The sequence below is a fragment of the Aptenodytes forsteri genome, unplaced genomic scaffold (genome assembly GCF_000699145.1).
Source record: "Aptenodytes forsteri isolate BGI_AS27 unplaced genomic scaffold, ASM69914v1 Scaffold59, whole genome shotgun sequence".
NCBI classification, from domain to species: domain Eukaryota; kingdom Metazoa; phylum Chordata; class Aves; order Sphenisciformes; family Spheniscidae; genus Aptenodytes; species Aptenodytes forsteri.
Genome location: NW_008794085.1, coordinates 1,678,129 through 1,702,150, shown reverse-complemented (window position 1 = coordinate 1,702,150; position 24,022 = coordinate 1,678,129). Strand labels below are relative to the sequence as shown.

Sequence of the window (24,022 nt, the reverse complement as noted above, 5' to 3'; positions counted from 1 at the left end):
TTCTGTTCTGCTAGTTTGGTGCCACTTCATCTTTGGAACCAGAGAATAACAAGTGCTTAAAAACATCTTTAAAGATTTTTGTCTGGGAGCCTAAAGGAAGCAGTCTTTTTTTTTTTTTTTTCCTTTTTTTCTTTTTTTTTTTTTTTTAATTTCTCCAATTTTAAAGTGGAAATCTAATCAGCTTAAAAGTAAGAGAAATAGAGAAATAGATACAGAGTTAGAAATAGTTATTTTTAGACAAGGTATTGTCTGTTCTCATTTGTTTGCTGCTTCTGTTCCTGAAAATAGTATTTTGTATAAAAGATGATGAAAGTAAGCATAAGAAAACAATCTGTGACACTTTAGTTGAAAAAGACAATGGCAGTTATAGGCAACCTGTTTTGACTATGTAAATTTTTCCCCCCTCCTCCTTTTGGTTTTTGTTTGTTTGTTTTTTGGGCTGGGTTTTGTTGGTTGGGGTTTTTGGGGGGGGGGTTTGCTTCCTATTCCAAGAGCATCATGTGTTTCACTGTTTTATTAACTGACAGCCCAAAAGTTAGTCCCACTTTTCTGGAATCAGGGGGAGAAGAAGCTTCTGCCAGGGGGAGATTTTGAGATAAGAGAAATGTGTGTTGGCTTCCATTGTGAGAATGGAATCTTTTGGCCAAAAGCTGATGTTGCAGTGCACAGAGAAGTAGAATGGAAAGGTGAAAAATATGGAGGATGAGAATATAGGGGAAAAAAAAGTGAGGCTAAAAAAAAAAAGACCACTTTGCTGCTTTGCTCTCTTCAGTATTGTTGCTTGTTTAAAAAAAGAGCAAAGCGTACTATGGATCTTTCTCTCTCTGCTTCTCTCTCTCTCTCCCCCCCCCCCCCCCCTTCTTTCAGAAACAGTGAAAATGTGCTTTTCTCATTTTTCAGTGGCAAACAAAGCAAGACTACAGGGACTTGTCGTATACTTTCAGGCATATTGTAAGAAATGGATTATGAGGGAAATGATCAGCAGTACAAACACACTGTGTAATCTGTTGCATTTTATGCAAGGAATTCCTGAATGGTGTTTAGCAAGTCGCTTGAAGCACAGGCTTGTGGTGTTAGTGCTCTGTGACAGCAGCTTTCATCTGTTAGCACTAATTGTGCCTGTAATGGTTCTTTCGGCCTTGCTTTGAAATTTCAGTGCAGTTCCAATATGACTAGAATCAGGTATCATTTAATGTAGTAGTCCAACTGTCTCCCAGTTTTTAATTGTCATAAAAATCATATGCAGACTGTATGAAGCACCTCTGTCCCTGATCTTGGTTCTCACAGGTAGAAACCACTCTTTTCTATCAGCTTCTCGCTGAGATAAATCATCCATTATCAGTGTTAAAACAGAGCTTCAGGCTGCACCTTTTACTCTGTGGTAAGCTCACACAACTTGTTTTCTTTTGGAAAAATAGCATGTCTGTGTGTAAGATGTAGGACAACAGCAGGAAAGAAGAGGAACTAATACTGCTTAATAGCAAAACAAAACCAATTTACTTTCTTTTGATAATAGTCATCTATATTTGGTGACTTTATCCTTGTGAATTGTTTGATTAGAGGCCATGGATTTACTGAGAAAACTTCAAATTTTGCCTTGATTGCCTTTATGCAAAACAAATAGCAATCTGGTTTTTCTCATGCCAAACTTTTTTTTTTTTTTTAGTCCAAATGGCTATGACATTTCCTTAGTGCCAGGCAGTTTTGACAAAATGCCTTTCTCTCAGAACTTCCTCTTCACCCCTAGCATTGCTTCCCAGATAAAGCAAAAACCATCAAACTGAGAATCATTCCTTGGTCCTGGAAGATGAATTTTGCTGTATTTTGATGCGGCTGTTGAAAAAGTGCATCTGTCCTCAGTTTCCCTCAGCTCTGGGCTGTGTCTTCAGTGAAAGTTACATCATTTGTTTATGGTTTACCATACTGGCTTAAGCCACCGATGGAGATAGGTTTGTGGTAAGGGGCTAAGATGGGAGGTAGAGCTGAGGAGGAGCAGCCACACAGCCCATTCCTCATCCCTGATACGGAATGGTACGTCCCAACCTTTACTATGTCTATCTGAGCTCTGCTGCACAATAACTGAGAGTTCAAAGGAGCTGGCAAATACTGCACTGACATCTGGATTTTTAGGAAAGCCAAACAAAAGTACGTGACGTCTGCCATCCCCTTTACTACCAATACTTTGATAGAAGCAGACACTCTGGTAGTAAAGCACAAGTTTAATGACCAGCCTTGTAAAGACAATTACTGGTTTTGGTTTTGCAGAGAGTTTGACTGTTTTACGAAGTGTACGTAGTAGATGAAGTTGTATAACAAGAATATGTTGTATAATGTGGAGATTTTATTTCGAGGAGGAACTGCAATGTTTTGATATTCCAGGTTCCTTCTGAAAGGAAATGAATTAGCGATTCACTGTTGTGAACCTTTGAAGGGGTCTGAGTAATCTTTAAATTCATTCAGTGCTGGGAAGAGCATTGCAAGCTGATGTGTAATAGCTGCTTCCAAAATAGATATTGACAATGGACTCTCCTTGTGAGGGAAGGAAGAGTGAGTGAGTATTTTCACTTTGAAATCAGAAATCTAGTGTCTTTAACTTATTCTTTCAAATATACATGAGCACTATTTAATTTTTTTACTGGCAAAATTTTTTTCCACTCAGAGGAAGTTCTGATTTTGGTGTATTAGATATTCCACTGGGTCTCTGCACTTCAAGGATGGAGAAATTGATCCCTTAGCATAAGTTTCATTTGCATAAGTATGCTATGTCTGTGCCGCATAATTATAGACCACAGGTACAAGCAGCAGAATATTACATGTCTGGAACTTGAAAAATTCTTTTAATTTGACATTTTTGTATTTTTAGTCAGTCAAGGGTTGGTTTCATTTTACGGAATTGTTGAATAGAGAAGCTATGATTGAAGTACCAGCTTCAAACATCTAGTCTGTATGTTAGTCATCAGCATGCTTACTATATCAATGTTTTATTCTGTGTAATGTAAGAATTTTGCATTCTATTCCCTTTTTTTTAGCGAAATATAGGCATAAAAATGCATATGGCTAACTTGGATGGGGAGATAAACCTCTAAAAGTATATCATGGAGCTGAAAACAAAAAACTGAAAAAAACCCAAATAGTTCCATTTGTCGCAGTGTAGTGATTATCCAGATCTTGACATATGAAGAGAGCTTAAGAATTTCCAAGTGATTTTTGTTTGTTTAATGTTCACAGCTTCTTCAGAGTGAAGGTGAAATCTTTCCAGGAAGCATCCATGTATTACCAAAAATAAAAATCTAATGAAACATTTAAAAATTAAAGTTGAGGTAGCAAATGTTGGCTACGGGATAGAACCTGTCAAATGCGAAGTAGAACAAAACTCTTCCTTTAACTGCAAAAAAGCATAATTTTTGTTTATTTTGTGTAGGTGTGTTTGTCCTGGGGGAGCTATCTTAAAACTGCCATTATCTTAATCTGGGGACTGGTTCTGCATCAATAGATGAAACATGGATTTTCCTAGATAAGAAGAATAATGTTTCTATCTGTAAGTGTTTAGCTTCTTTATTCCTGTTGCTTTGTTTTTAAGTGGAAACTAGGCAACAGCAACTTGGATGCGGGCTCCTTAACATTTGGGAGTATTTATGACAGAGGAGTAGTGCTTCAGTGTGCTGAATGAGAAGCAGGAGAGTTTAGGGAATACTGGGGGGATTTGACACTGGAAGCTGAGGAGCTGGAGGCTTGGTGCTTAAAATGAAGCCAGTGAAGGGTGGCAAGGTGTGTTTGAGAAGACGCTAATAGCTGTGAACAGAATAGAAACAGGGCCATCGTGGCTGAAAACTCACAGTTGTGGACTTTATTACAAAGTACTCGGCATAATTGTGTACTGGTAAGCAGTTTTTGATGTTGGTGGCAGGGAATTATTTTGGGTGGGGGCTTTTTGGTTGGGTGTTTTGGGTTTTTTTAAGGAGCTACTATAATTGAGTACTAGGTCTTTTTTCCCCAAAAAAGAAGTAAATGCTCTGTCTTCCCACTGGCAGAGCTTTGAGAAGAAAGGAGTTGGATGACATATTCCTCCCCTTTAGTTTGGAGGTCTGCAATCAAAAAACTTGTTTACTTTGGTCTGCCAGCACAAATAGCAACTGTATTGAAAGATCCTCTGGTTCCTCACTTTGGTATATTGCTGAATACTGGTCTACTCTCTCTGAACAAATCAGTGGGTCTGTATACTTGGTTCTTTTTTCAATCTCTAATAAATGGGCAAAGAAATGTCTTGATTATTTTTACAGAAATAGGTACATTCTGTAGAGCAGAAGTTTGTGCTTGGAGGGAGTTTAAGGGGAGCTAAAGTGATGTCCCCAGTGTTTTCAGCCTGCTTCATGAGCCTTTTGTATGTCATGTTATATTACCTCTGAGTTGGAAGACACTAAAACAAAATCCATTAAGACAAGACCTAATGTTATCTCAACTGCCTTACATATAAAAAGATAGATGAAGACTATCATTCTTCTGTATAGAGAAAGCCAAATGTCCATTCCCCTTCAAATTCCCGAGGCTTTATAAACAAGCATTTGTGCTCATTCTTTGATAAAGCAACCACAGGAAAAAGGCTGAGGCAGTTGATTGCATAAGCCTGATGGTTGGAAGATGGGATCCTCAGGCCTCTCACTGCTTCCTGGCCTCAGACTGTTCTCATTCAAGTCTATTAAAAGCTACCTAAAAAACTTTAAAAGCTTCTGAAACTGCTGCTCTTTTGTGTGTGTGTGTGTAACTAGCACTTTTTCTTTACCTCCCATGCACCTGGTTAGACCTCAAGGGTGTCTGGTGTTCTTTCGTTGTGGTATACTGGGGTATATTTTTCTGCTCTCTGAAATGATTTCCCACCTTTTTTAGTGGTTTTCTGGTGTTTTTTTTCTTTAACTTTACGTGCTAGGACTACGGTTGTGTTTTAATAGTGGTTTTCAATAAAGCCTAAGAATCCTTCTCTCTGGTTTGGGTTAACAGGAGTGTTGTTATTCAGCTGCATAATGTAAAATAAAAGGAGAACATTGTTAATTATAAATGACTAGCCTTACTAACTGTGTCCAGACATATATTGCAGAATTGTGATGCCCTTCCCAAGGGTAAGCTAGAGATAGCTGTGAGCTGCCAGGTTTACTTTCTTTATAGGCTCTATTCCCAGCTCTCACCAAGATAACCTTTTTGCAGCTGTATGTGTCTGTATGTACAAATAAGAAATTCTGGATGCAAAGTTTGCTCTTTAGTGGAGTGTGGAATGATGCAGCACATGCTAATTGATAGCCAACTTGTATATTATTTTTTTTTTTCCAATTCCTTTCCTTCCTCCCCATGTTTAATGTATTTTGACCTCCTGAATTCACCACATTGATTGGGGAATTAAGAATGTTGTCTTGGATGTGCTCGAAGCCCTAACTGTTGTTAGCTTGGAGTAATTAATAGTGAGGCCCTCTGTTATTTAAATCCTTTTGGACGTCATCAGTGATCTTGAAGGTCAGTTTATCTTTAAGACCACTGAAACGGAAGAGAGTCTGTATGTTCCTTTGCTTGTATTGCATTTGTGCAGAAAGAGAAGTGAAATGAAGGAAGCTGAATGTATGGAAAAATAACATTAAATGCTTTCATTGGTGACTCTAGGAAGAAAATAGAAAATTCAGTCTAAGTACAGACTAAATATTTATGCTACTATTGACTTACATGCTAAAGGAAACTTTCGTGTAGTACTTAATGTGTTCTGAAGTCCTGACAAAATAATATTTTGGAGATTTGCTAGTTTTCAGGTAGCTTTATTTATCAATTTATCAGTTGTTCCATATAAATCAGTCATCAGAGTTGTATTTCACAATAAACTGAACACAATCTATTTCATAAGGTATGCTAAGTATTTCAAGGAATGCCTCACCCTTCACATCTGTATCTTACCTCCCTTACCCTCACATTTCTCTTGGATGGCATGATCAGCAGCTGTTAGTCTGACATTGGATTTTTACTGTAACCTTCCTATAATGATCTCTGTATTGTGCTTTAATAGCATTATTATTTACTTTTTTTTAAAGTCCTGGCAATGAAGCGAAAGGTTCTGATTAAGTGTAATCCAAGACAAGACTGTATTTCAAAATAGTTGTACTGATTGCAACAGCTGATAATACTTTGCCCTTAAACTAAGTTTATTTTCATACTAAGTTGATGTTATACACCTCAATCTTTGCAACTGAGTAGCTTTCATATCTGAATGAAATAAACAATGGGTTTGCTATTCTAGCCAAACAGTTCATTACAGCTTTTAATGGGAAAGTTTAATACGTTTCTGTGCCATCCTATAATCAGCTCTTCTGACAAGTCTGTGAAGCTCTGTAGAGCTTCACTGACTTCCACTGATGTTCAGCCAAAAGTAAGAATTCAAACCTGAGAAGTCTTAATTTTTAAGTGTAACTGAAATATGTTTACGTGTGTGTTCTTTGTTGGGTACTTGACTGGGTTTGATCCTAAATTGTGTGCTTAAAGGTGAATACATAGTCTTATTTATGCCTATCTTATATGCAAGGGACTTGAAAAAATACAGATTAAAAATAGGTTGCTGTGTCATAGGCAGTACATGGATTCCTCTGATTTTTGTCAGTGATTTGATGTTGGCTAATGGATGATGTTGAGCATATTTCCGCCCCCCCCCCCCTTTCTTTTTATATACGTTTCTGACAGGAAATCTGTAGCTAAATATCATTTTATGATATCTATCTGTTCATGTATAATAGTGTTTTATAATGCAGTCCAGATTGCTGCCCAATAGAAATGTCCTATAGCAGGGGATAGGCTTTCGAGTGATTGTTGTACATACTAATTATTTTTTTAATGATTGCTGTACCTACTAATTTTTTTTTAATGAGTGCTTCATTTGATTTTGAAGAAAAGTAACTCATTTTAAAGACAACTTCTTTGATGCAAAAATTTCCACTAATTAACTAAAATAGTGCCTCATTTTTCTAGTGCCAGTATTTTTTAAAGGAAAGGTTTGAATAGTTGTACTACCATGGTAAAAAAAGAAAATAAAACACATCCTTAGATTCAGAGGGAAAGAAACAGTAGGCAGTAGAAACAGAAAACTGTTGCTGAAATGTTTCTTAGTAGCTAACTTTTGTGGTCTCTGTGGTGTGTTTCCCAGCTAGTGAGGACTAGATCAGAGAGTATTTACGGTAACAGATACCATTTTAATTTTGACAACTCAGGTGCCTTCCTTAAGTATTAAAAGTAATTGATAAAACTGTTAAAACACTAGCTCTTGAAAGATGTATGTCAGCATATGTTTTTAAATGAAAGTTTCCATCCTTCACAGCTGGGAAGAAAAGCTTGGTAATGGGAACCAGGTGTATCCATATGGTGGGAGAACAAGAAGGCAAATAAAAAAAACCTTACCTGTGTTATTCATGCTCTTCATCACATGTCAGTCTTGATTTTTGTACAACTTACTGTAAATCATTGCAGGGGGCTTGGACTAGATGACCCTTAAAGGCCCCTTCCAACCCAAATTATTCTATGATTCTATAATAAATGGTAAACTATTGTTGCTTTTCTTTATAAGCTTTGCAATCAAGTTGCCTTTCAATATCTTTACTGCCTGGGAGTTTCCATCTTTCACATTTAATGATAATCTGAATAATAAAATTAACATGAAAATCGTTTTAGTATTTATCAGCTTAGGACTAACTTAGGGACCACTGTGTTGAGTGTTAAATGAGCCAGGATGCTGTCTGTGACTTCCAAATTGGGCTGAAAGTGCCTCTGAGAGGGAGAGGTGTGCTCCCCCTAGTGGGGATTAGCTTTATAATAGCCTAAATAATTATTATAAACAGCTCTCACTTCCTCAAAAGAAATGTGTTTTGTATCCATGTTGGATTTTCTTTCGCCTAGTTAGTTTGTTGCAGACATTTTAATGGCATGAAGAGGAATTTTTATGGGGTTTGCAGCTCCGTTGTTACCAGTTCAAAAATGTTCTCCATAGATAAGCTAGTTTCCTATGGTTCGTTTCCTGTGGCTGTATGCTTTGCACAGGGTGACCCTTTGCAGAGGAGGAGGAGGTAGTAATCCATCTGAAGTTCAGAAGTTGGAACTATTCGTGTATGTAGTCATGAGGGAGTATGGATCTATCATTTTGTAAAATGAAAGCCATTGGATTCAACTGCTTTTTTTGATGAATATACTGAATGAGTTAGTATCTGGGCTGAAAGCAGGGATTGTTCTCAAATGCTTATATCCACAACAGATGTGCAGAGACAGCTAGTCTGACTCCCACAGCTCTGTTGGGCTAGACAGCGCCATTAAACTTCTGTCAATTACCCCATTGCCAGTCACATCACAGCAGCTTGCGGCATCTTTCCTCTGATGTCAGGAGAGATGTCTGTTGTGTTCTGATGCAGAGTCGTGTTTTCCTCCTCGGAGAGAAGCAGCATGAAACTCCTTTGCTTCAAAGATGTTGGGAGCCACGATTTAAAAACAAAAACAAAACCCCACAACACTTAAAACAACTTTTTCCCCCCTCTGAGCCGTTGGAAGACGCAAAAGCAGAACAGAGCTGTGGCAGCTCAGCTTTTTTGTTCAACAGGAACCTGCTGTTTGGAAACATGTTATGTACATAGCAAGGCTTGTTTCAAAATATTTGTAAATACAGTTTTTAGAAATTAATATATCACAAAAATCACACCTCAGTTGAAGAACAGGTTAAAAACAGTTTATGGGGCGTGCAAAAATTAACAAAGTTCCAGATATTTTTTAAGTGGCACATGTAAAGTCAAGTGAAATTTCTGCTAGCTGTTGAATTTGGGGCTTGAAACATTGACTACAGAGGGGAGCCTTTTCTATAGTCTCTGGAAGAAGAGGCTACTGTTTTAAGAAAAGTATCATTGGGATAATTTGTCCACATTTGGGAACATAGAGGGGAGGCCACTTGGACAGAATAACCTCTTTGAAATTTAACATAGTTTTGCTGAAAAAAGTAGATATACATATGTACCGAAGTACAGCTCTGCATCTTGCTTGAGAGTTCTCTTATCTTCTCAGTTGGCCATAGGCTAAGTAGTGCACAGAGATGTGAAGTCCTGATCTGTAACAATTTTGATACAGAATTTTCTTTTGATGAACTGTGACCCATTTTCTCATTGATAATGGTGATGTTTGAAACACAGTGAGAATTTTTACCCTGAGTCAATTTTAATTCTGGAAATTGATGTGAGCCCATGATATCCTCTCCTTCCTGAGAAGAAGATAGCATGGTATGAACTAGGTGTCAAAAGAGGTGTGAAAACATTTTGAGGAGGCTTACCAGAAACTAAGAGAAGTTATTTTCATCTGGTAACATAGAAGTAATAAGACTTCAGAAGTTTTTTTTTAGTATGAGCAAGGGAGGTATTTGTTTACAACTTACATGCAGCCAAAGTCTTTCCTCCTTTTGAAGGATAGATTGTGTATTGAAAACAAAACAAAACAAAAAAACTCCCCAAAAACCAATAACCAAAAAACCCCATACATGAATCAAAAGGCCAAGTGACTTTGCACTTGAAAAATGTGCGGTAGCAATGTGGCTTTTGCGTGTGTCTTTAAAAAGTGTTTGTAGATGTCAGGATTTGGGAGAAGTGCATTAACAGTAGCCTTCCAAGGAGGCAGCAGAAATGAGATTCTTGCTGTATCCTAACAGGTCATTATAAGTCTAAATGATTCATGGGAAACCAGGAGCAGAGGCGTATGATTATTAGCAGGGTGCGAGGAGTGTATGAGGAGAGGCTATAGCCATCGGAAATGTTCAGAGGAAGAAGATGTGGCAAAAACCTGAAAGGTTTAAGAAGACGTGGGATAATGCAATTGAAGGAGACTGGTATGCGGATACCAGTAATGGGCATACTGCACTGCTAAATTATTTGTTACCAAACAGTATAAGTTTGTCTATTATTTATTTCTAAGTACCAATTTACCGAACTCCTTGTGTGGGAGCTGTCATTCTTCTTCCCCGACACAGCAGCTTGGTTCCTTTGTATTGCTGTTTTAGAAGGGACGATGTTGTTGCTTCCTTTAAGAAAAGTCCAGTGAAGAGAAAAGGGCATGAAGAGATGAGGATGACCTTAAAACTTGACAAGAACCGTAGACGGGGTGGATCTAGAGCAGTGACTTTGAGGAGATGAAGGGTGGGGGCACGCACATTTTCACTCTCACTTATCCCGCAGCTTCCCTTGAACCATGTGGTACTATAAAGGACTATTGCCTCTGGGCTTTTTCCCCTCTTTTCTGCCCAAACTTGTGTCTGAATTGTTCCTACCATGATATGATCTCTTTAGAGCTCTGTTGATACATGGGTGGTTCCCTCTCTGACCACTGCAACTACATTTGCTGAGGATTGTGAGTCAAAGTTCCTTGTATTTCGTTTTATTTTACTTTATTTTATTCCGTATGTAACAATGTTGCCAGAGAGTCTGTGTCATGGCAAAGAAGTCCTTTTCGTATTTTGCTCTGCTCACTCAATCTGAAGAATAACTTCAGCATGTGATATGTTTCTGGAAGGTAATATGTCATCTCCCTGGAAACAGAATTCACCAGTGGTATTTTTTGCTTTGAAGTATCCCAGATAAATAAGCTGTTTCTTACAAAAAAAAAAAGTATCTATTGGTATATCCTCCCACAGAAGTTTATAATAGTCCCACCCCCCACAGAGTAATGGTTTGGATTAAAATATCTTTCTGACTTAACACTCCGAAGAAATAACTTCCACTTCATATAGCAAAAAGGAAAGCTTGTGTGTTTTTCCACACATGCTTTATTTGAATTACCAACAGATATTCATATATATATATATGTCCTTACATGATTACAGCTTGTTAACATAAAAATGAACTTTTCAACCTTACTATTCGTATACACAAAAATAGTAATTGAGACTAATGGAATTTGAGGATGATGACTTAATGCAACAGCAAGGCAAATTTAATTTACACATATGGAAACCATCTGGGATCACATGGAAACCGAAAAGCAACTCAGGAAATTTGGGGTTCATGTATGGACATGTGAAGAACAGAGGGTAAAAGCTTGTTTTAGGTGACTCTTCAGTAGCTTTAACACTGGCATAGAAAGGAAGTGTTATGGCTGTACACCTTTTCTGGGGAAAGCTGAGCTGAGACCAATACCTGCATCTCTGGCGAGAGCACATAGTTCTCAACATCACACACCTTTCTTTGGGAACGTGGGCCATGAAGTTTCAACAAATCTTTGGTTCAAAACATAGTTTAAGCACTGATACTCTTATCTTGGCTGACCATGTAACATATTCTTTAAAATCAAGTTACAATATCTTAAGTGGCTCGGTATTGACAGTTCACAATACTTTCTCTCCGAATGACAGCAAAAGGATTATTCCCTTACAGAGCTCTACAGGTTTCAGCCATATTAGAAATGGGTTAATGCTAGATTTTAGGCTATTGACTATTGTTGGAAGCAGATTACTTGGCTTTTATAAAATAAAATCTGACAATTTAAAGTCTTAATGTCTGCAAAAGACAATCTGACCAAATATGTGGGTGTTCCTGGTGGTTCTTTGGCCTTCCCCGCCTTCCCCCCCCCCCCCAAGACCAGTCAGTTCTTTATATACTGTGCAATTCTACAGGAAATGCCAACAAAATGATATGTAAAGCTAAATTAAATTTCTCATTGTTCCAGGGGCCTTCATAAAATGAATATTTTAATGAATTTGAAATAGTAAAAAGAGAATCTTGATTCCTTTTTCTCTGGTCTTACTGGGGGGTATCTGTAGGAATTCTTTTTAACTTTTATTTCAGTGGCATTGCATTATCCAGCATAACTTTCTGCAATTCTGACTTTTAGTAAGCTCAGTGATGATGTACCTTCTGATAGTGAGTAATTACGGTATATTATAGTCAGGATGGATTGTTATAGATTGATGAATACGGATCTATTGTATCCCTGACTGCTGTGGGACCAAAGGTCTGAGCAAGGAGCTGGAGTTGTTTTTACTTTTTTGCAACAGCTACCTAAGACACAGAGAGGGAATTGCTTGTCCTTTTGTTCTGGTCAAATTTTCATCAATTAGTCCTCCTTGTTCAAAAAAAGGACTGATTTGGGGGGAGAACAAAATAGTTCTCATGCATGTAGGAAAAGAATTCTTTTTAATTAAAAAGCTTAATCCAGTCTAAATCGGGATTAACACCCAGAGGCTTTCAGTGAGCAGCTGGCTCTGCTACCAGTGGGAAGTTTTTTGTACAAAACCACCTTACCACACACCTCACCAATCCTGGACTGTTTCTGTTTTTACCAAGGACAGGGAGCTCTGTATCGCACTGGCATGAAACTAGATAAAGCTCTTGTTTGTGCAATTTTGATTTTGCTAATCGATGTCTGCTGCAAAGAGTTTTTATAGTAGTGTTGTTGGTGTGCAAGTGTATTTGAACTGAATATGACTGCCACTGTTTCTTAGCATGGAGAGAATGAACGTGGAAGGTTTGCGTTAGCTGGCTAGGTGTGTCACAAGTGTTCTCTAATGCATGATTTCAAGCTAATCTCGGGGATTTCATCTGGGCTTCTGTCATGAAAGCCCAACTGAACTTCCAGGGTAGGACCAGGGAGGGTACATGTCGCGAGGACTTGCAAGCTTCCCTCTGTAATATTCCCTCTACTGACTCCTTGAGTCCACTGGGCCACTGCTCCTTTTAATCCTCTGAAAGTCAGAGGCGACCTTTAAAGCAGGTGATTGTTTTATTCAGAAAGGAACCAGGTCAATGCTGCTTGTATTTGTTTTCCTATTTCTGCCTGAGTATAGCTTGGACCCCCAGGTGTGAAGAGATGTAGGATATAGCAAGAAGAGTTTTCCAGAGGTAGTTTAAAAACTATTTAGTGTTCGTTGTAGTTCTAGCATTTAATTAAAAAAGTTTTTCTTGTACTTTCATTTACTTAAAATGGCTTTGAGGTTCCTGAAATGTAATTTTTGAGTGGTCTATGTGTTGTGAGACCTTATCTTTATTCATGCTTATCTTTTTCATCTCCATCTCGGATGAGGTCTTTAGGCTGCAAGCCTAAGATTGGAATAAAAGATAAGGCAGTATTTTTTTTATATATGTTGTTATTTAAACTACATGAGCTAGCAAATCTCTCGATTAACAATTTGCAGTTTTTTGGGAAAAATAAGATGTACTTTTGATTTGTATATAAAGCAACCAGGGTATAGAATTAAACTGAAGTTCTTAAAATGAAGCTAAGAGCGAGATAAATGGTTTTCACAAAGAAAACAACAAATATAATCAAGAGCTTATCTAGTCAGTGTTTAAAAAATGTAATTAAAATTAATTCTGTTATCACTTAACAACAGCGGGGCTCGTTTCAGCATGCAGACTCATTTCTGTTTTTTCAAAGGACTTTACACAAACTCCTGTAACTACATTAAGGTTAGAAATCATGTTTATCACTGGAAATGCTTAGTCTGTACACAGCCAATGTTAATTAAGCAAATATCACGCTGTATCTGTTGGTACTACATAGAGTTATCATAAGCTTATTCTTGGTACTCTAACTTCCTACGATTCCTAACAAAAGATTTAGCTCTTCTACCTTAACCGCGTCAGTAGCCATTCTGATCAGAAGGCAATGCTGTTTGCTGTTTTCCTTTTTTTGGCTGCTAGACCAGCTGGCAATAGTTTGTTTTCCAGATTAGTTAGTTTAGCCAAGAAGTGTGAAGACAAGCTGGGGTATAAGTGTAATATGTTGGAAATAACAGTATATCTTACCAATTAGTTTCATTAAATGTGATGGTGACTTACTGTAATACAGCGTTGTCCATACATATAGGTCTTGCAATGATTTTAACAGACAGTTTAGTGATCCTTTTTGCTTCTATGCTAGCCAGTACCCTTTTAGAAAAAGTAAATGATTGCATGTCTGGAGAAAGCTTGTATAAAATAACAAAACAGTCTCCAGGCTGCCTTACTAAATGGAGTCAGATGATCCGTATTGATCTTGCTTTCTTTCATTATTTGAATTGGATTTTGCTTGAAGGAGTGACATGCACATTTGTATAGTGGAATGCTTGTGACAACTGTGTCCGTGTATAAAACAGTTCCATTAACTTCTCTTGCTAACACTGAAGACCTGCATTACCATATTAAGGCACTATAAATAAGAGCAAGCCCTGCTGTTACATACTCAGCTGTGGTTTATTATTTAGAGAACAAATCCCTGATTTGCAAGTATTTTTCATTGCCATTATCGTAGTCACAGTGCTTCATAACAGTTCACTGACAGTTTTGGGGTTCTGAGAAGCCACAAACCTTCTCCTTCTGTGATTACTTCCTTCTCTTTACAGCTATCTGTTATTCAAGTTTCCTTGTCCTAAAGAAACCTGAAATTGCAAGTGACTGAGAAAAAAAGGTGAATAGTGTCTACTGTGTTTGCTCTCATGCTAATTCATTAACTTGAATTCAAAACTTGTGTCAAGCAAAACAGTTCAGTCTGAACTTGGAGAGTTTATGGAGCTGATTGACATATGCTTATTTTTAAATCTTACTACTACACCATGTTGCCTAAAATGTTTCTGTAAATTTTTATGTAACTTTGTAATTAGTATTATTTGCAATATTCAGGAGTCATAGTAGTGATGCTATAGTTAAAGCTGAAGATGTGCTTACGTTTTCTTTTCAAGCATTTACAAATTTTTCAAAATTTCATATTTGGTGGAATGAAACCTCCTTTTTTCTGATTTACTGGATGTTATAACACAAAAATGTCTGCTATAAGCCATATTTTTTCTGGGAGTAATCATGCTTGTTGGGGTACCTAAGCTTTGATCTGTCAGTGCAGTTCATCTGGTCTGTGACTTTTCATGGGTTTTTGCCCTTCCTGGGGTAACTTGAGATGTAGGCCCTTGCCTGTCCTATGTATCATGTAACTAAAACACAGATTGACTTTACAGTATATGCATGGTATGTCTGGTCTTCTATCAAAAAAGGGCCACAACATAGTCTTTCATTAAAATATTCTGCCCAATAGAATGCTGGAAGAAAAATGTGTAAGGCTGTATGTTAACTGTAGTTTAAAAAAAAAAAAAGGAAATACTTGGTCAGAGCTTAATCTTTAAATACTCTCTTCCTTACAAATGCAGTTGATTGACTAAAAAAATTTGCAGAAAAATGAGAAATGCAGGCTCTGATGTTAAAACCAGCTTGGATATATATATGGGATAGTGATTTTACTGTTGGGTAAACATTTTTATTTTTTACTTTTTAGTTTAATATCAAACCCTTAACAATATCACACACTAATCAATATGCTTCTACTTACGTGTTAAAAATAAAGCCCTGGCAAAAATGCTATCTTGAAATTAAATGACGAGTATCAAATGCTAGTGAAACTGTAGCAGGTTTTTCAGCATCACTACTTATAATTTTCAGACAGCTGCTGCATTAGATTTTAGTTAACGATCTCAGTGCCTAGCTGGAGGTGCCTCCTTTCTGGTCCGTGTTGGGTTTTTTGGGGGGGTTATTTTTGCTTTTAACCAGTTCCAGTATGCCTTTGTTGAAGTTTGAAAACAATTCTCTTCTGTCTGGACCTTTCTTTTTCCTTCTGTTCTGAAAATGCATTAACCACTATTAAAGAAAATGTTTTCACAATGTTAGTGAGTTTTAATTGTTCACTAAACTACTGGGTTTTATTACAGAAGATCTTTTATACCTGTTTCTTTTCATGCCTTATTGAAAAAAAAAACAAGCTGACATGAAATTTCTAAAATTATTCATTAGAATCTCTTGTCACTAAGGCAGCTGAATTTTCAGAAGGGGAAGGAAAAGATGGGTTTTTTGTCCTGACTGAAAAAACTTAAAATAACTTTTCTGATACTATTTTAAGTTTTGTGCTCTGTTTCCATCCTTATGGGTGCTTTGCACATGATCTTCACTTGCTGTAGTTCACAACTGGGCTCAGAGCACGTATGTGCTGAGACTGTCCTGGAATTTGAGGACTTTTTAAAGACAAACATTAAATGAAAGGTTTTAGTAGATATTTTATAGGCTGATCAAAGATAGCTAGATTTTCAAATGAGACCAACAGTCTCTTTTGCCTAAAATGCAAATAGCTAAAATATCTTAAGGGTTAAGGTGTTTTTAATTAGGTAAGTTGTTCTGAGCTGCACAGATAAATATTTAAGAAAAGAAGAAAGCGAAAATGCCTGAGTTGTCCCTACCTCACTTCCCCCTCTCCCTTCCACCCACCACTTATCTCTCTCCAGCAAAATGCTGTGGGATCACTGGCGGGGTGGGCGTGGGGGGGGGGGGGGGGGCAGGAACGCAGTAGGACCATCTAGCCTCTGTCTAAGGGCAGTGGTCTGCTGCTTGGGTACCAATGTTCTTGCTAGTGTCAGGTTTCACTGGTGACTGAAAAAACTTAACTAAAATTGCAGTTTTGTTTCTTAGCAATCCTTTTACTATTTTTCTTAATAAAAATTTGGTAAGATGGGGGTAATTGTGCCAGTGTTCTGTTGTTTCACATTTAAGTTGTATTTGCTTTACCAGCTCTGATAAGCACTTTGCAAGACTAGCAGTTTGTACTCTTATAAAATAGCAAGTGTTTTGCTTTCCTTGTTTCTTGATTGTAATATCTACGTTTACGTCTGCTAATGAGGATCAGAATAGTTAATTACAGTTTTAAGGATAGTCACTTAGACATAGTTGTAAGGAGTCACACTTGAGAGAATCAGTCCCTCGGACTGGTTTTCAGAGTGCTGAAGTTACCGGAGCCGGAAGAGTTTGCTGCACTTCACTGACACACCAGACACCCCCCAATGGGTCACCCAGAATTGCCTTTGAAAGTAGTAAACATTCATTGATCAGCAATGAAGGATGGCAGGCTTCATGGAATAGTTCTACAGAGGAAAAGAAAGTAGGAGGAACCAAAGCCTTGCCCAAAATACACGTTGGTCTTTAAGTCATGAAGTTGCTAAAGAACCAATGTAGTAGTTCTGCTGTTAGTAAGACTTAGAACTGGAGCAGGATAGAGTTGTTATTCTCAAAGGTCTTTGAAAGAGTTTGTACATTAATACTGATACCTTGGACAAATTTAACTTTAGGTGTTTTTTATTAATTCAATCTATATTTTTCCTCCAGTTTTAATTGGGTATAGTGACACAAATCCTCCGTGGCCATAAATTGTCCCAGCACCATTGATTCTTTCTCTCCTCCTCTCCATCCCCGAAGTATTGATATCCACATACAGCAGCACTGCTCTGGCTTATAAGTAGTATGCTGCTAAACAGCTCCCAGAGGAGGCTGCATTTCAGTGAAGGATGAAGGCTACGTGTATATGGTGGGTGTATATAATTTGAAAACGAATCAGGACATTAACTTGGCTACATAATTATGGTTCATTTTTAAGCTGCTGTTCAGTTTTCATTCTTCATCAGAGGAGAATGGAGTCAATAGCGAGCAGGTTTTCGGTCCTGCTCGGGTTCAGTATTTAGGCCAATCGTGTTTAATACAGCTTTTGGGCAGGGAAACAGCTTGAGAGCTGCTCAGTGCCTCCGGCTACCAGCTGCTTGCCTAATTGGCCTGGGAGCACAGTGGAAAGAAAGCCGAGACACCAAGTCAGCTGGCTTCAGTATTGTTCCCAACTGGAAGAAACCTGCTTATTGGTTTGAAGTGGCATCCAGTGTCATAGATACACAGCAACCGTTTGCTCAGGGATGGTGCTATCAATACTAGCTGACCGGTTCCTTTGCATCAAGGCAGTGTGAGTGAAGTTTGAATCCACATCTTTCTCTTCTGTTGGGCAACACTTGAAGGCTGCTGAGCTAAAATTTATTTTAAGATTGAGCCTTTCCTCATCTGAGTGGGAGGTTTCACAAGGAAGCATGGCAGGCACGTAAGACATATTGAAGAGGGAGCCTAAATAATATCCGTAGATACATACAGAAGGGAAATAGACGTAGAAGACAAAGAGCTTAGTTTGGGGAAGTAGGGCGGTGTGCTCTGAATTAGTCTTCCAGATACTCAGTTAACTTGACTTTGACAGTCAACGAGGCTCAAAATGTATCCTTCATCAAGAGTGGTAAGTGCTAAGCTATAGGGGAAAGAAGAGTTTCTGGTTTTGGTAGATTTTCTTGTGAAGAAATCCCAGGAGGTTCTTGTAAGGAATTTGAAATATTTGGGGTTGTTAACCTTTAAGTTGTTTAACCTTTAAAATCCATGCCACTCTATTTTGTTTGGGAAGATAATATTTTCTATGCAGTTAACACTTCGTTTATGAAGTAAATGCTAATAAATTTGTTTTATTTAAGACATTCATCTGTTTGAATGTGTAAGGAATGTAGACAAATAACTGCTTATGATCACAGTGATTTCTTTCTATAATTATTTAAATATTGTTCAGTTGGGTGATTTGTTTCTATAATTACGTAAATACTGTTCTGTTGGGTTTTCAAATATTTTTATAGGTATGTATGTGTCTAGTGCATTTTCACAGGTGATTTTATTAGTTGAGACCCTAACAAAATAGGGCTAAGCAACCAAACTTGGTCTGTCCATTTCTCTCCAAGTTAATAAACTGCTTTGACTTGAAAGGGCAGCGATCTTGAAGATAAATAATTTTAAATTTTTCTATTATCAGTGGTGGCATACAGATCGAATGCTGCTATTAGTGCTTCTGCTGAAGGAGAAGACATAACTTGCCCATTATATGTTATGTTCTGGTAGCATCTGACTGGCAAACCAACTTGTTGCTAGCCATGGTATCTCCTGGTTTTTTGCTACAAGCAGATGGTTCAAGAAACGTAAGTCATGGGGAGATGCTGGCCGTTACAGAAATGGGATAAAGGAGGATTTCAAAGAGCATGTAGACAAATGGGTGAGAAAATAAGCTTGTTCTGTAGTTTACAAAACAACTACTTCTGCCAACTGAAGACTTTCTGCAAATAATTCATCTGCTGGTAAATAACCAGTGTAGCAACCTTTATTATGCTGATCATATATGGTACTGCCTGTGTGCAAACTGTCTTTGCAGTTGATGAAAGTTTGCACGTAGGACAACTGCAGACGACAGAACAGCATTTTTCCCAACTGTATAGTAATTATATTAATCATTACGGTGAACCTAAACAGGCAATAATAAAAAAGTGCGAGACTTTTTATGCCTTAAAATTATGTATTATATTACTATGAAAAACTGTCTTGTATTCAAAATACCACTTGTTTAAATGCTGCTTAGCTTTTTAAATTGATACGGATAATTAGTGTAAAACTTAGTGTGGACAGTCTTAACCCAGACATTTGGCTCTTAATAATTTTGCCTAGACATTTTTCTTACAAAATCAAGTTTAAATAGAATGCAATGAAAGCAATGAGACTGTAGGTCATCATTTTGTCTACAGGATCTCTGCTAGGAAAGAAATTACCTAACCTGATTTTTTTTTTTTAATTGATTTCAGTGAAACCAATGCAACCTTACGTAGACAAGTTCTCGTAATCAAAGTTAAATTTGCAGGGCTGTCATCTAAGGAGATTTTTGCTAAACGAAATATACTTAATAAATACCTACCATCTTCTTCCTCCCCATCTTCCACGTGCAAAAAGTCATTAAAGCATATGTTGCGTTTTCTACTGTACTTCTAAAAACCTGTTACAGGACTTTTACTTCCAGGATGATTTAAATTTTATAGAAGAACAAATGAAGTAGTTAATCAAATCCTCATCAACTCCTCAAATTCTCTAACTCCTGATTAACATAGTTATCCCAAAGACTAGTCAGAGTTGCATGTTACCGCTACTGGACCTCTTCCCCCATGCCCAGTAAATAAATAAAATCCCTATGGATCAAATCACGTGCCATTTAACAGTTAAACTGAATTTTCAGAAAGTAACAAAAAAGCTTCCTGACTTCACAGGAAAAACTGCAAACTGTTTATGACTTTTTACAGAACTTGCAATTTTCCTTGTTGTCCTATTAATACGCTACAATTAAATAGGCCATTAGGATGGCTGACCAGGTTAGACACTATCAGATGCTTCATCTGCTTCTCACTAGCTTTAGCTTCCCTTGCACTTCAGCAGTTTATATCCCGCACATCATCACAGCTTTTGGTTTTTAACTATGGCAGTTATTTCAAAAAGGTGATTTTAGTTCTTCATCATAAAGACTAGTTTTCATTTTAATTTGATGTTTAAAGCCTCCTTATTCTTTGATAATGCAATTGTCTGTGTACCATACTTGCGAAGGTTCTCCTCCTTGCATGGGTTCTCGCTTTCCCCTCTCTCCGTACAAATTTGAAGGTGATTGTATGCAATAGCCTCTCTGGTAATTGCATCTAATCATACATCTTTAGCTTTTAAAGTTAATTATCACTTATCACGTTAATTCTTGAATCATCATGGTTTCAAATACCTCGTTAGAGGAACACTTCTCATCGCTCTTCTTGCAAATCATGTCTGTTTCTCACAAATGTTTACTTTTTACATGTAAAAGGGGAAGCTTCCCTCCACGCCAGCCAGCCTCATCAGCCCTGGAGTTCTCTGCAGTTATGATTCAAATCTAGCTGAGATCTACTACTGTGGTGTAGAAAATACAAATTAAATTTGTTTCATTTCAGCCTCTCTAGGTGGTATTCAGTATCCATGTAGCCTTGGGCAGCGATGTGGTTAACTATGTCCCCTACCAAATGCTTCCTCTAATCTGTTACTGGCAGGAAGGGGAGGGTTGCCAGTGCCTTTTTGTTGTAGCCGTGTTCAGCCATGAAACCTGAGTCTGGTGCCTCATCTCTTTCCAAAATAGGACGTTTGCCAGCAGTGATGGGAGAGGTAGCAAATGAGAAAGGAAGGAGCAAAAACTGTGACTGATGTAGTGGGGAGCAACAGATGTCATGTGGAAAATTGAGATATACTCAATAAGCATTTTCTACAAACATTTTCATACTGATGTAACAGTTATGGGGTGTGAGATATGAGCATATGAGAGAGTGAGTGAGTTTAAGCTTTGAAGCATTTCAGACAGATGGAAGTTTGTGGTTGAAGACAATTTATGTGGAATTACAGGCTAGTGGTGTTCACAGCTTAATGATTCTGCTTTAAAAGTGATTTTATGTTATAATTAAAGAGATGTGGTGAAAGAGAATAGAAGGAGCTGGGTTACAGGAAGCAAGGGAAATAAAGGCCAAGAGCTGCCGCTGCCGTGAAAAGCGTGTTATCCAGAAAGAGCTTTAGCCTGTCTAAGAACATAATACAGAGAATTACAGGTTACTCTTGTGGTACTGACTTCAGCTTGCACTGTTGACCAATGCAGATTTCTTTGAATACATAATTAAAGGCAATATCACAATAAATGAATTGGAAAAGATGCTTTGACATCTGTATTACAAATCATATTAAAGTACATACTTATCTAGAACAGAACAAACCTGTGTCTGAATCAGCACAAAGTATTTGATATTCAGCAGCAGAAAAAAAAATGCTGTAATACTGTGGGTTTTATTTTCCAAATTGGCTTTTAGCACTTGAAGCAGATTTCAATTACTCAGAGTATTGCCCTTTGTATAAAAGGAAAAATGGTTTATTTGCAATGTACTCACCTTGCCAAAATGTCTTGTTTGTAGCTTGCTTTTCCATGTTTCTTTCTTTTTGATGTATTTCAGTGCTCAGAGATCACTCTTCACCTTAATGTTAACTGTTTTGTAAGCACCTCTTGCTTCTGTTCTTGTCAAACTTGAAATTAATAAATCTAATTGAATTTTTGCAATCCCATCTATTGTAATGCTTTACACTTGGGCTTGTGTCAATTGAAATAACAAAACAATGGTTTCTTCTGAATTCCGGTGCCTCTACACAGTTAATTGACTAAATCTCTAGTGTTAGTATTTCTACTGTTTTCGGAAAATCAATATTCTCCATATTGCTTGAGTTATTCCTTTTATTATAATTTTTAAATAGTTGTTTTATGGAAATTATTTGGGATATTTTGGGGCTGTCACCATTTTGATAGCGTTTTATAGACATTTTTCTTTAGAGACGACGGCTTTCAGTAACATTAGCATGAGTCATAGAATACAGTATGTATTCCCTAAGTATATTGTTTTCTAGTCTTCATGCTCTGTATCAGACTAACTCAACTTTCATCATTCATACATTTTATAGATTAAGTTTTGCTTCAGATGTGTCAGAAATATGTATGACAGCAAGTGTTTCCTTTATTGCTGAGGAGTTATTGCTTTTCACTAGATCATTTGCATTCTATGATTTGAACTTCAAAATTGATGATATTTACATTGAAATTTTGTATTTGTCATCCTTAACAGAAAGGGCTATTGCAAGACATGAAGTCAGAGAAATAGAACAACGTCATACAGTAGATGGCCCCCGACAAGATGTGACACTGGATGAAGAAGATGATGTGGTGATTATTTACAATAGAGTACCTAAGACTGCCAGCACATCCTTCACAAATATTGCCTATGATCTTTGTGCGAAGAACAAATATCATGTTCTACATATCAATACAACCAAAAATAATCCTGTTATGTCTCTGCAAGATCAGGTAAGCTGCTGCATTTGGGGTGCCTTTATTAAACAAGGGGAAAGTATAGAAAACTTTTTTGCTATTGCAAACTGATGGAATTGGGTTTTATGTCACATTTTCCAATATAAATGAATTCTAATGTGTTTATATTTTTTTTGTAGAGAATCAATATTATTTATTAAATAATAGGTTTAAGTTTTTGCTGGGCTACTGGAGGTGGCAAGTCTCTGTTTATCAGACAAAGCCAAAGCTAAAAAGGGATACAGCTAGGGCAGAAATGACCTTTGTTGTTACAACTGTAAAAGTTTATTGTACTGTCAACTGTCTCCCTTTTGGCTGTGTGATAATATTTACCTGTCATCTCCATCTGCAGTGAATGCAGTCTTAGGCGCTTTCCTCTCTGAGAAGTGCAGGCACTGTGCCATGCTGTCAGGGCTATACTTCTGTCTTTGGTACTGGGTCTGGTCAGGTCTCACAGGTGATAAAAAACAGGTAGAAAGAAGTGGTTGTAAATAGCTTGCACTCCAAAGGGTGGGTCACTTTGCACCCACTCAAAGCTCTCACTAAAATCAGCGTAGTCCCAGGCTAGAAATGATCATGGCTACCACTGCATCAGATGGTGAGTGTTAAAAAAAGATGATGGAGGATCAATGTCCTGTTTTTCTTGGGGTGTGGTGTGGTGAGGGAGTAGGTTTTTTGTTTTATTTTTAAAAATAATATTTCTTTGCTCGTCGTGAGTGCACATGCAAAGAACCGAGGTCAGAGGTCTGAAACATCACTATGTCATCATCCCTGTCTGTAAAACAAATGTTTCCAAACTCTCGAGTATGTACTACCGGTTGTTTGCTGATCATCTTAACCTGATATGCAGTAGAGGCAGGAGCTGTTCTGCATTGCAGCGTGTCAGCACTGAGGCTTCCAGCTCCTTTAAGTGCATGCCTACAGGCAGAAGCAGCTCAGCACAGCTGCGGGAGTGGGGCGAGGGGAAGCAGATGGTACCAGGTCCTCCACTTTCACTTCTGTATGTGGGAGAAAGATTGAGGTAGGGGATATGCAGTAGAGGCAGGAGCTGTTCTGCATTGCAGCGTGTCAGCACTGAGGCTTCCAGCTCCTTTAAGTGCATGCCTACAGGCAGAAGCAGCTCAGCACAGCTGCGGGAGTGGGGCGAGGGGAAGCAGATGGTACCAGGTCCTCCACTTTCACTTCTGTATGTGGGAGAAAGATTGAGGTAGGCGTGTCAGCACTGAGGCTTCCAGCTCCTTTAAGTGCATGCCTACAGGCAGAAGCAGCTCAGCACAGCTGCGGGAGTGGGGCGAGGGGAAGCAGATGGTACCAGGTCCTCCACTTTCACTTCTGTATGTGGGAGAAAGATTGAGGTAGGGATCTGTCGTGGTTTAACCTCAGTCGGCAACTAAGCACCACGCAGCCGCTCACTCACTTGTCCCCCCCCCCCGGTTGGGCGGGGGGGGGGAGTGGGGGAGCA

At 38.0% G+C, this 24,022-nt stretch overlaps 1 protein-coding gene across 1 annotated transcript in view; it reads left to right on the top strand.

Annotated features, from left to right (window-relative positions):
- Positions 1 to 24,022, top strand: part of HS2ST1 (heparan sulfate 2-O-sulfotransferase 1) — an 87,409-nt gene that overhangs the window by 37,905 nt on the left and 25,482 nt on the right. Inside the window, exon 2 of the mRNA XM_009274245.1 lies at positions 22,319 to 22,557. Coding sequence (XP_009272520.1) covers positions 22,319 to 22,557 — 239 coding nt within the window. The remainder of the gene's footprint in view (positions 1 to 22,318; positions 22,558 to 24,022) is intronic.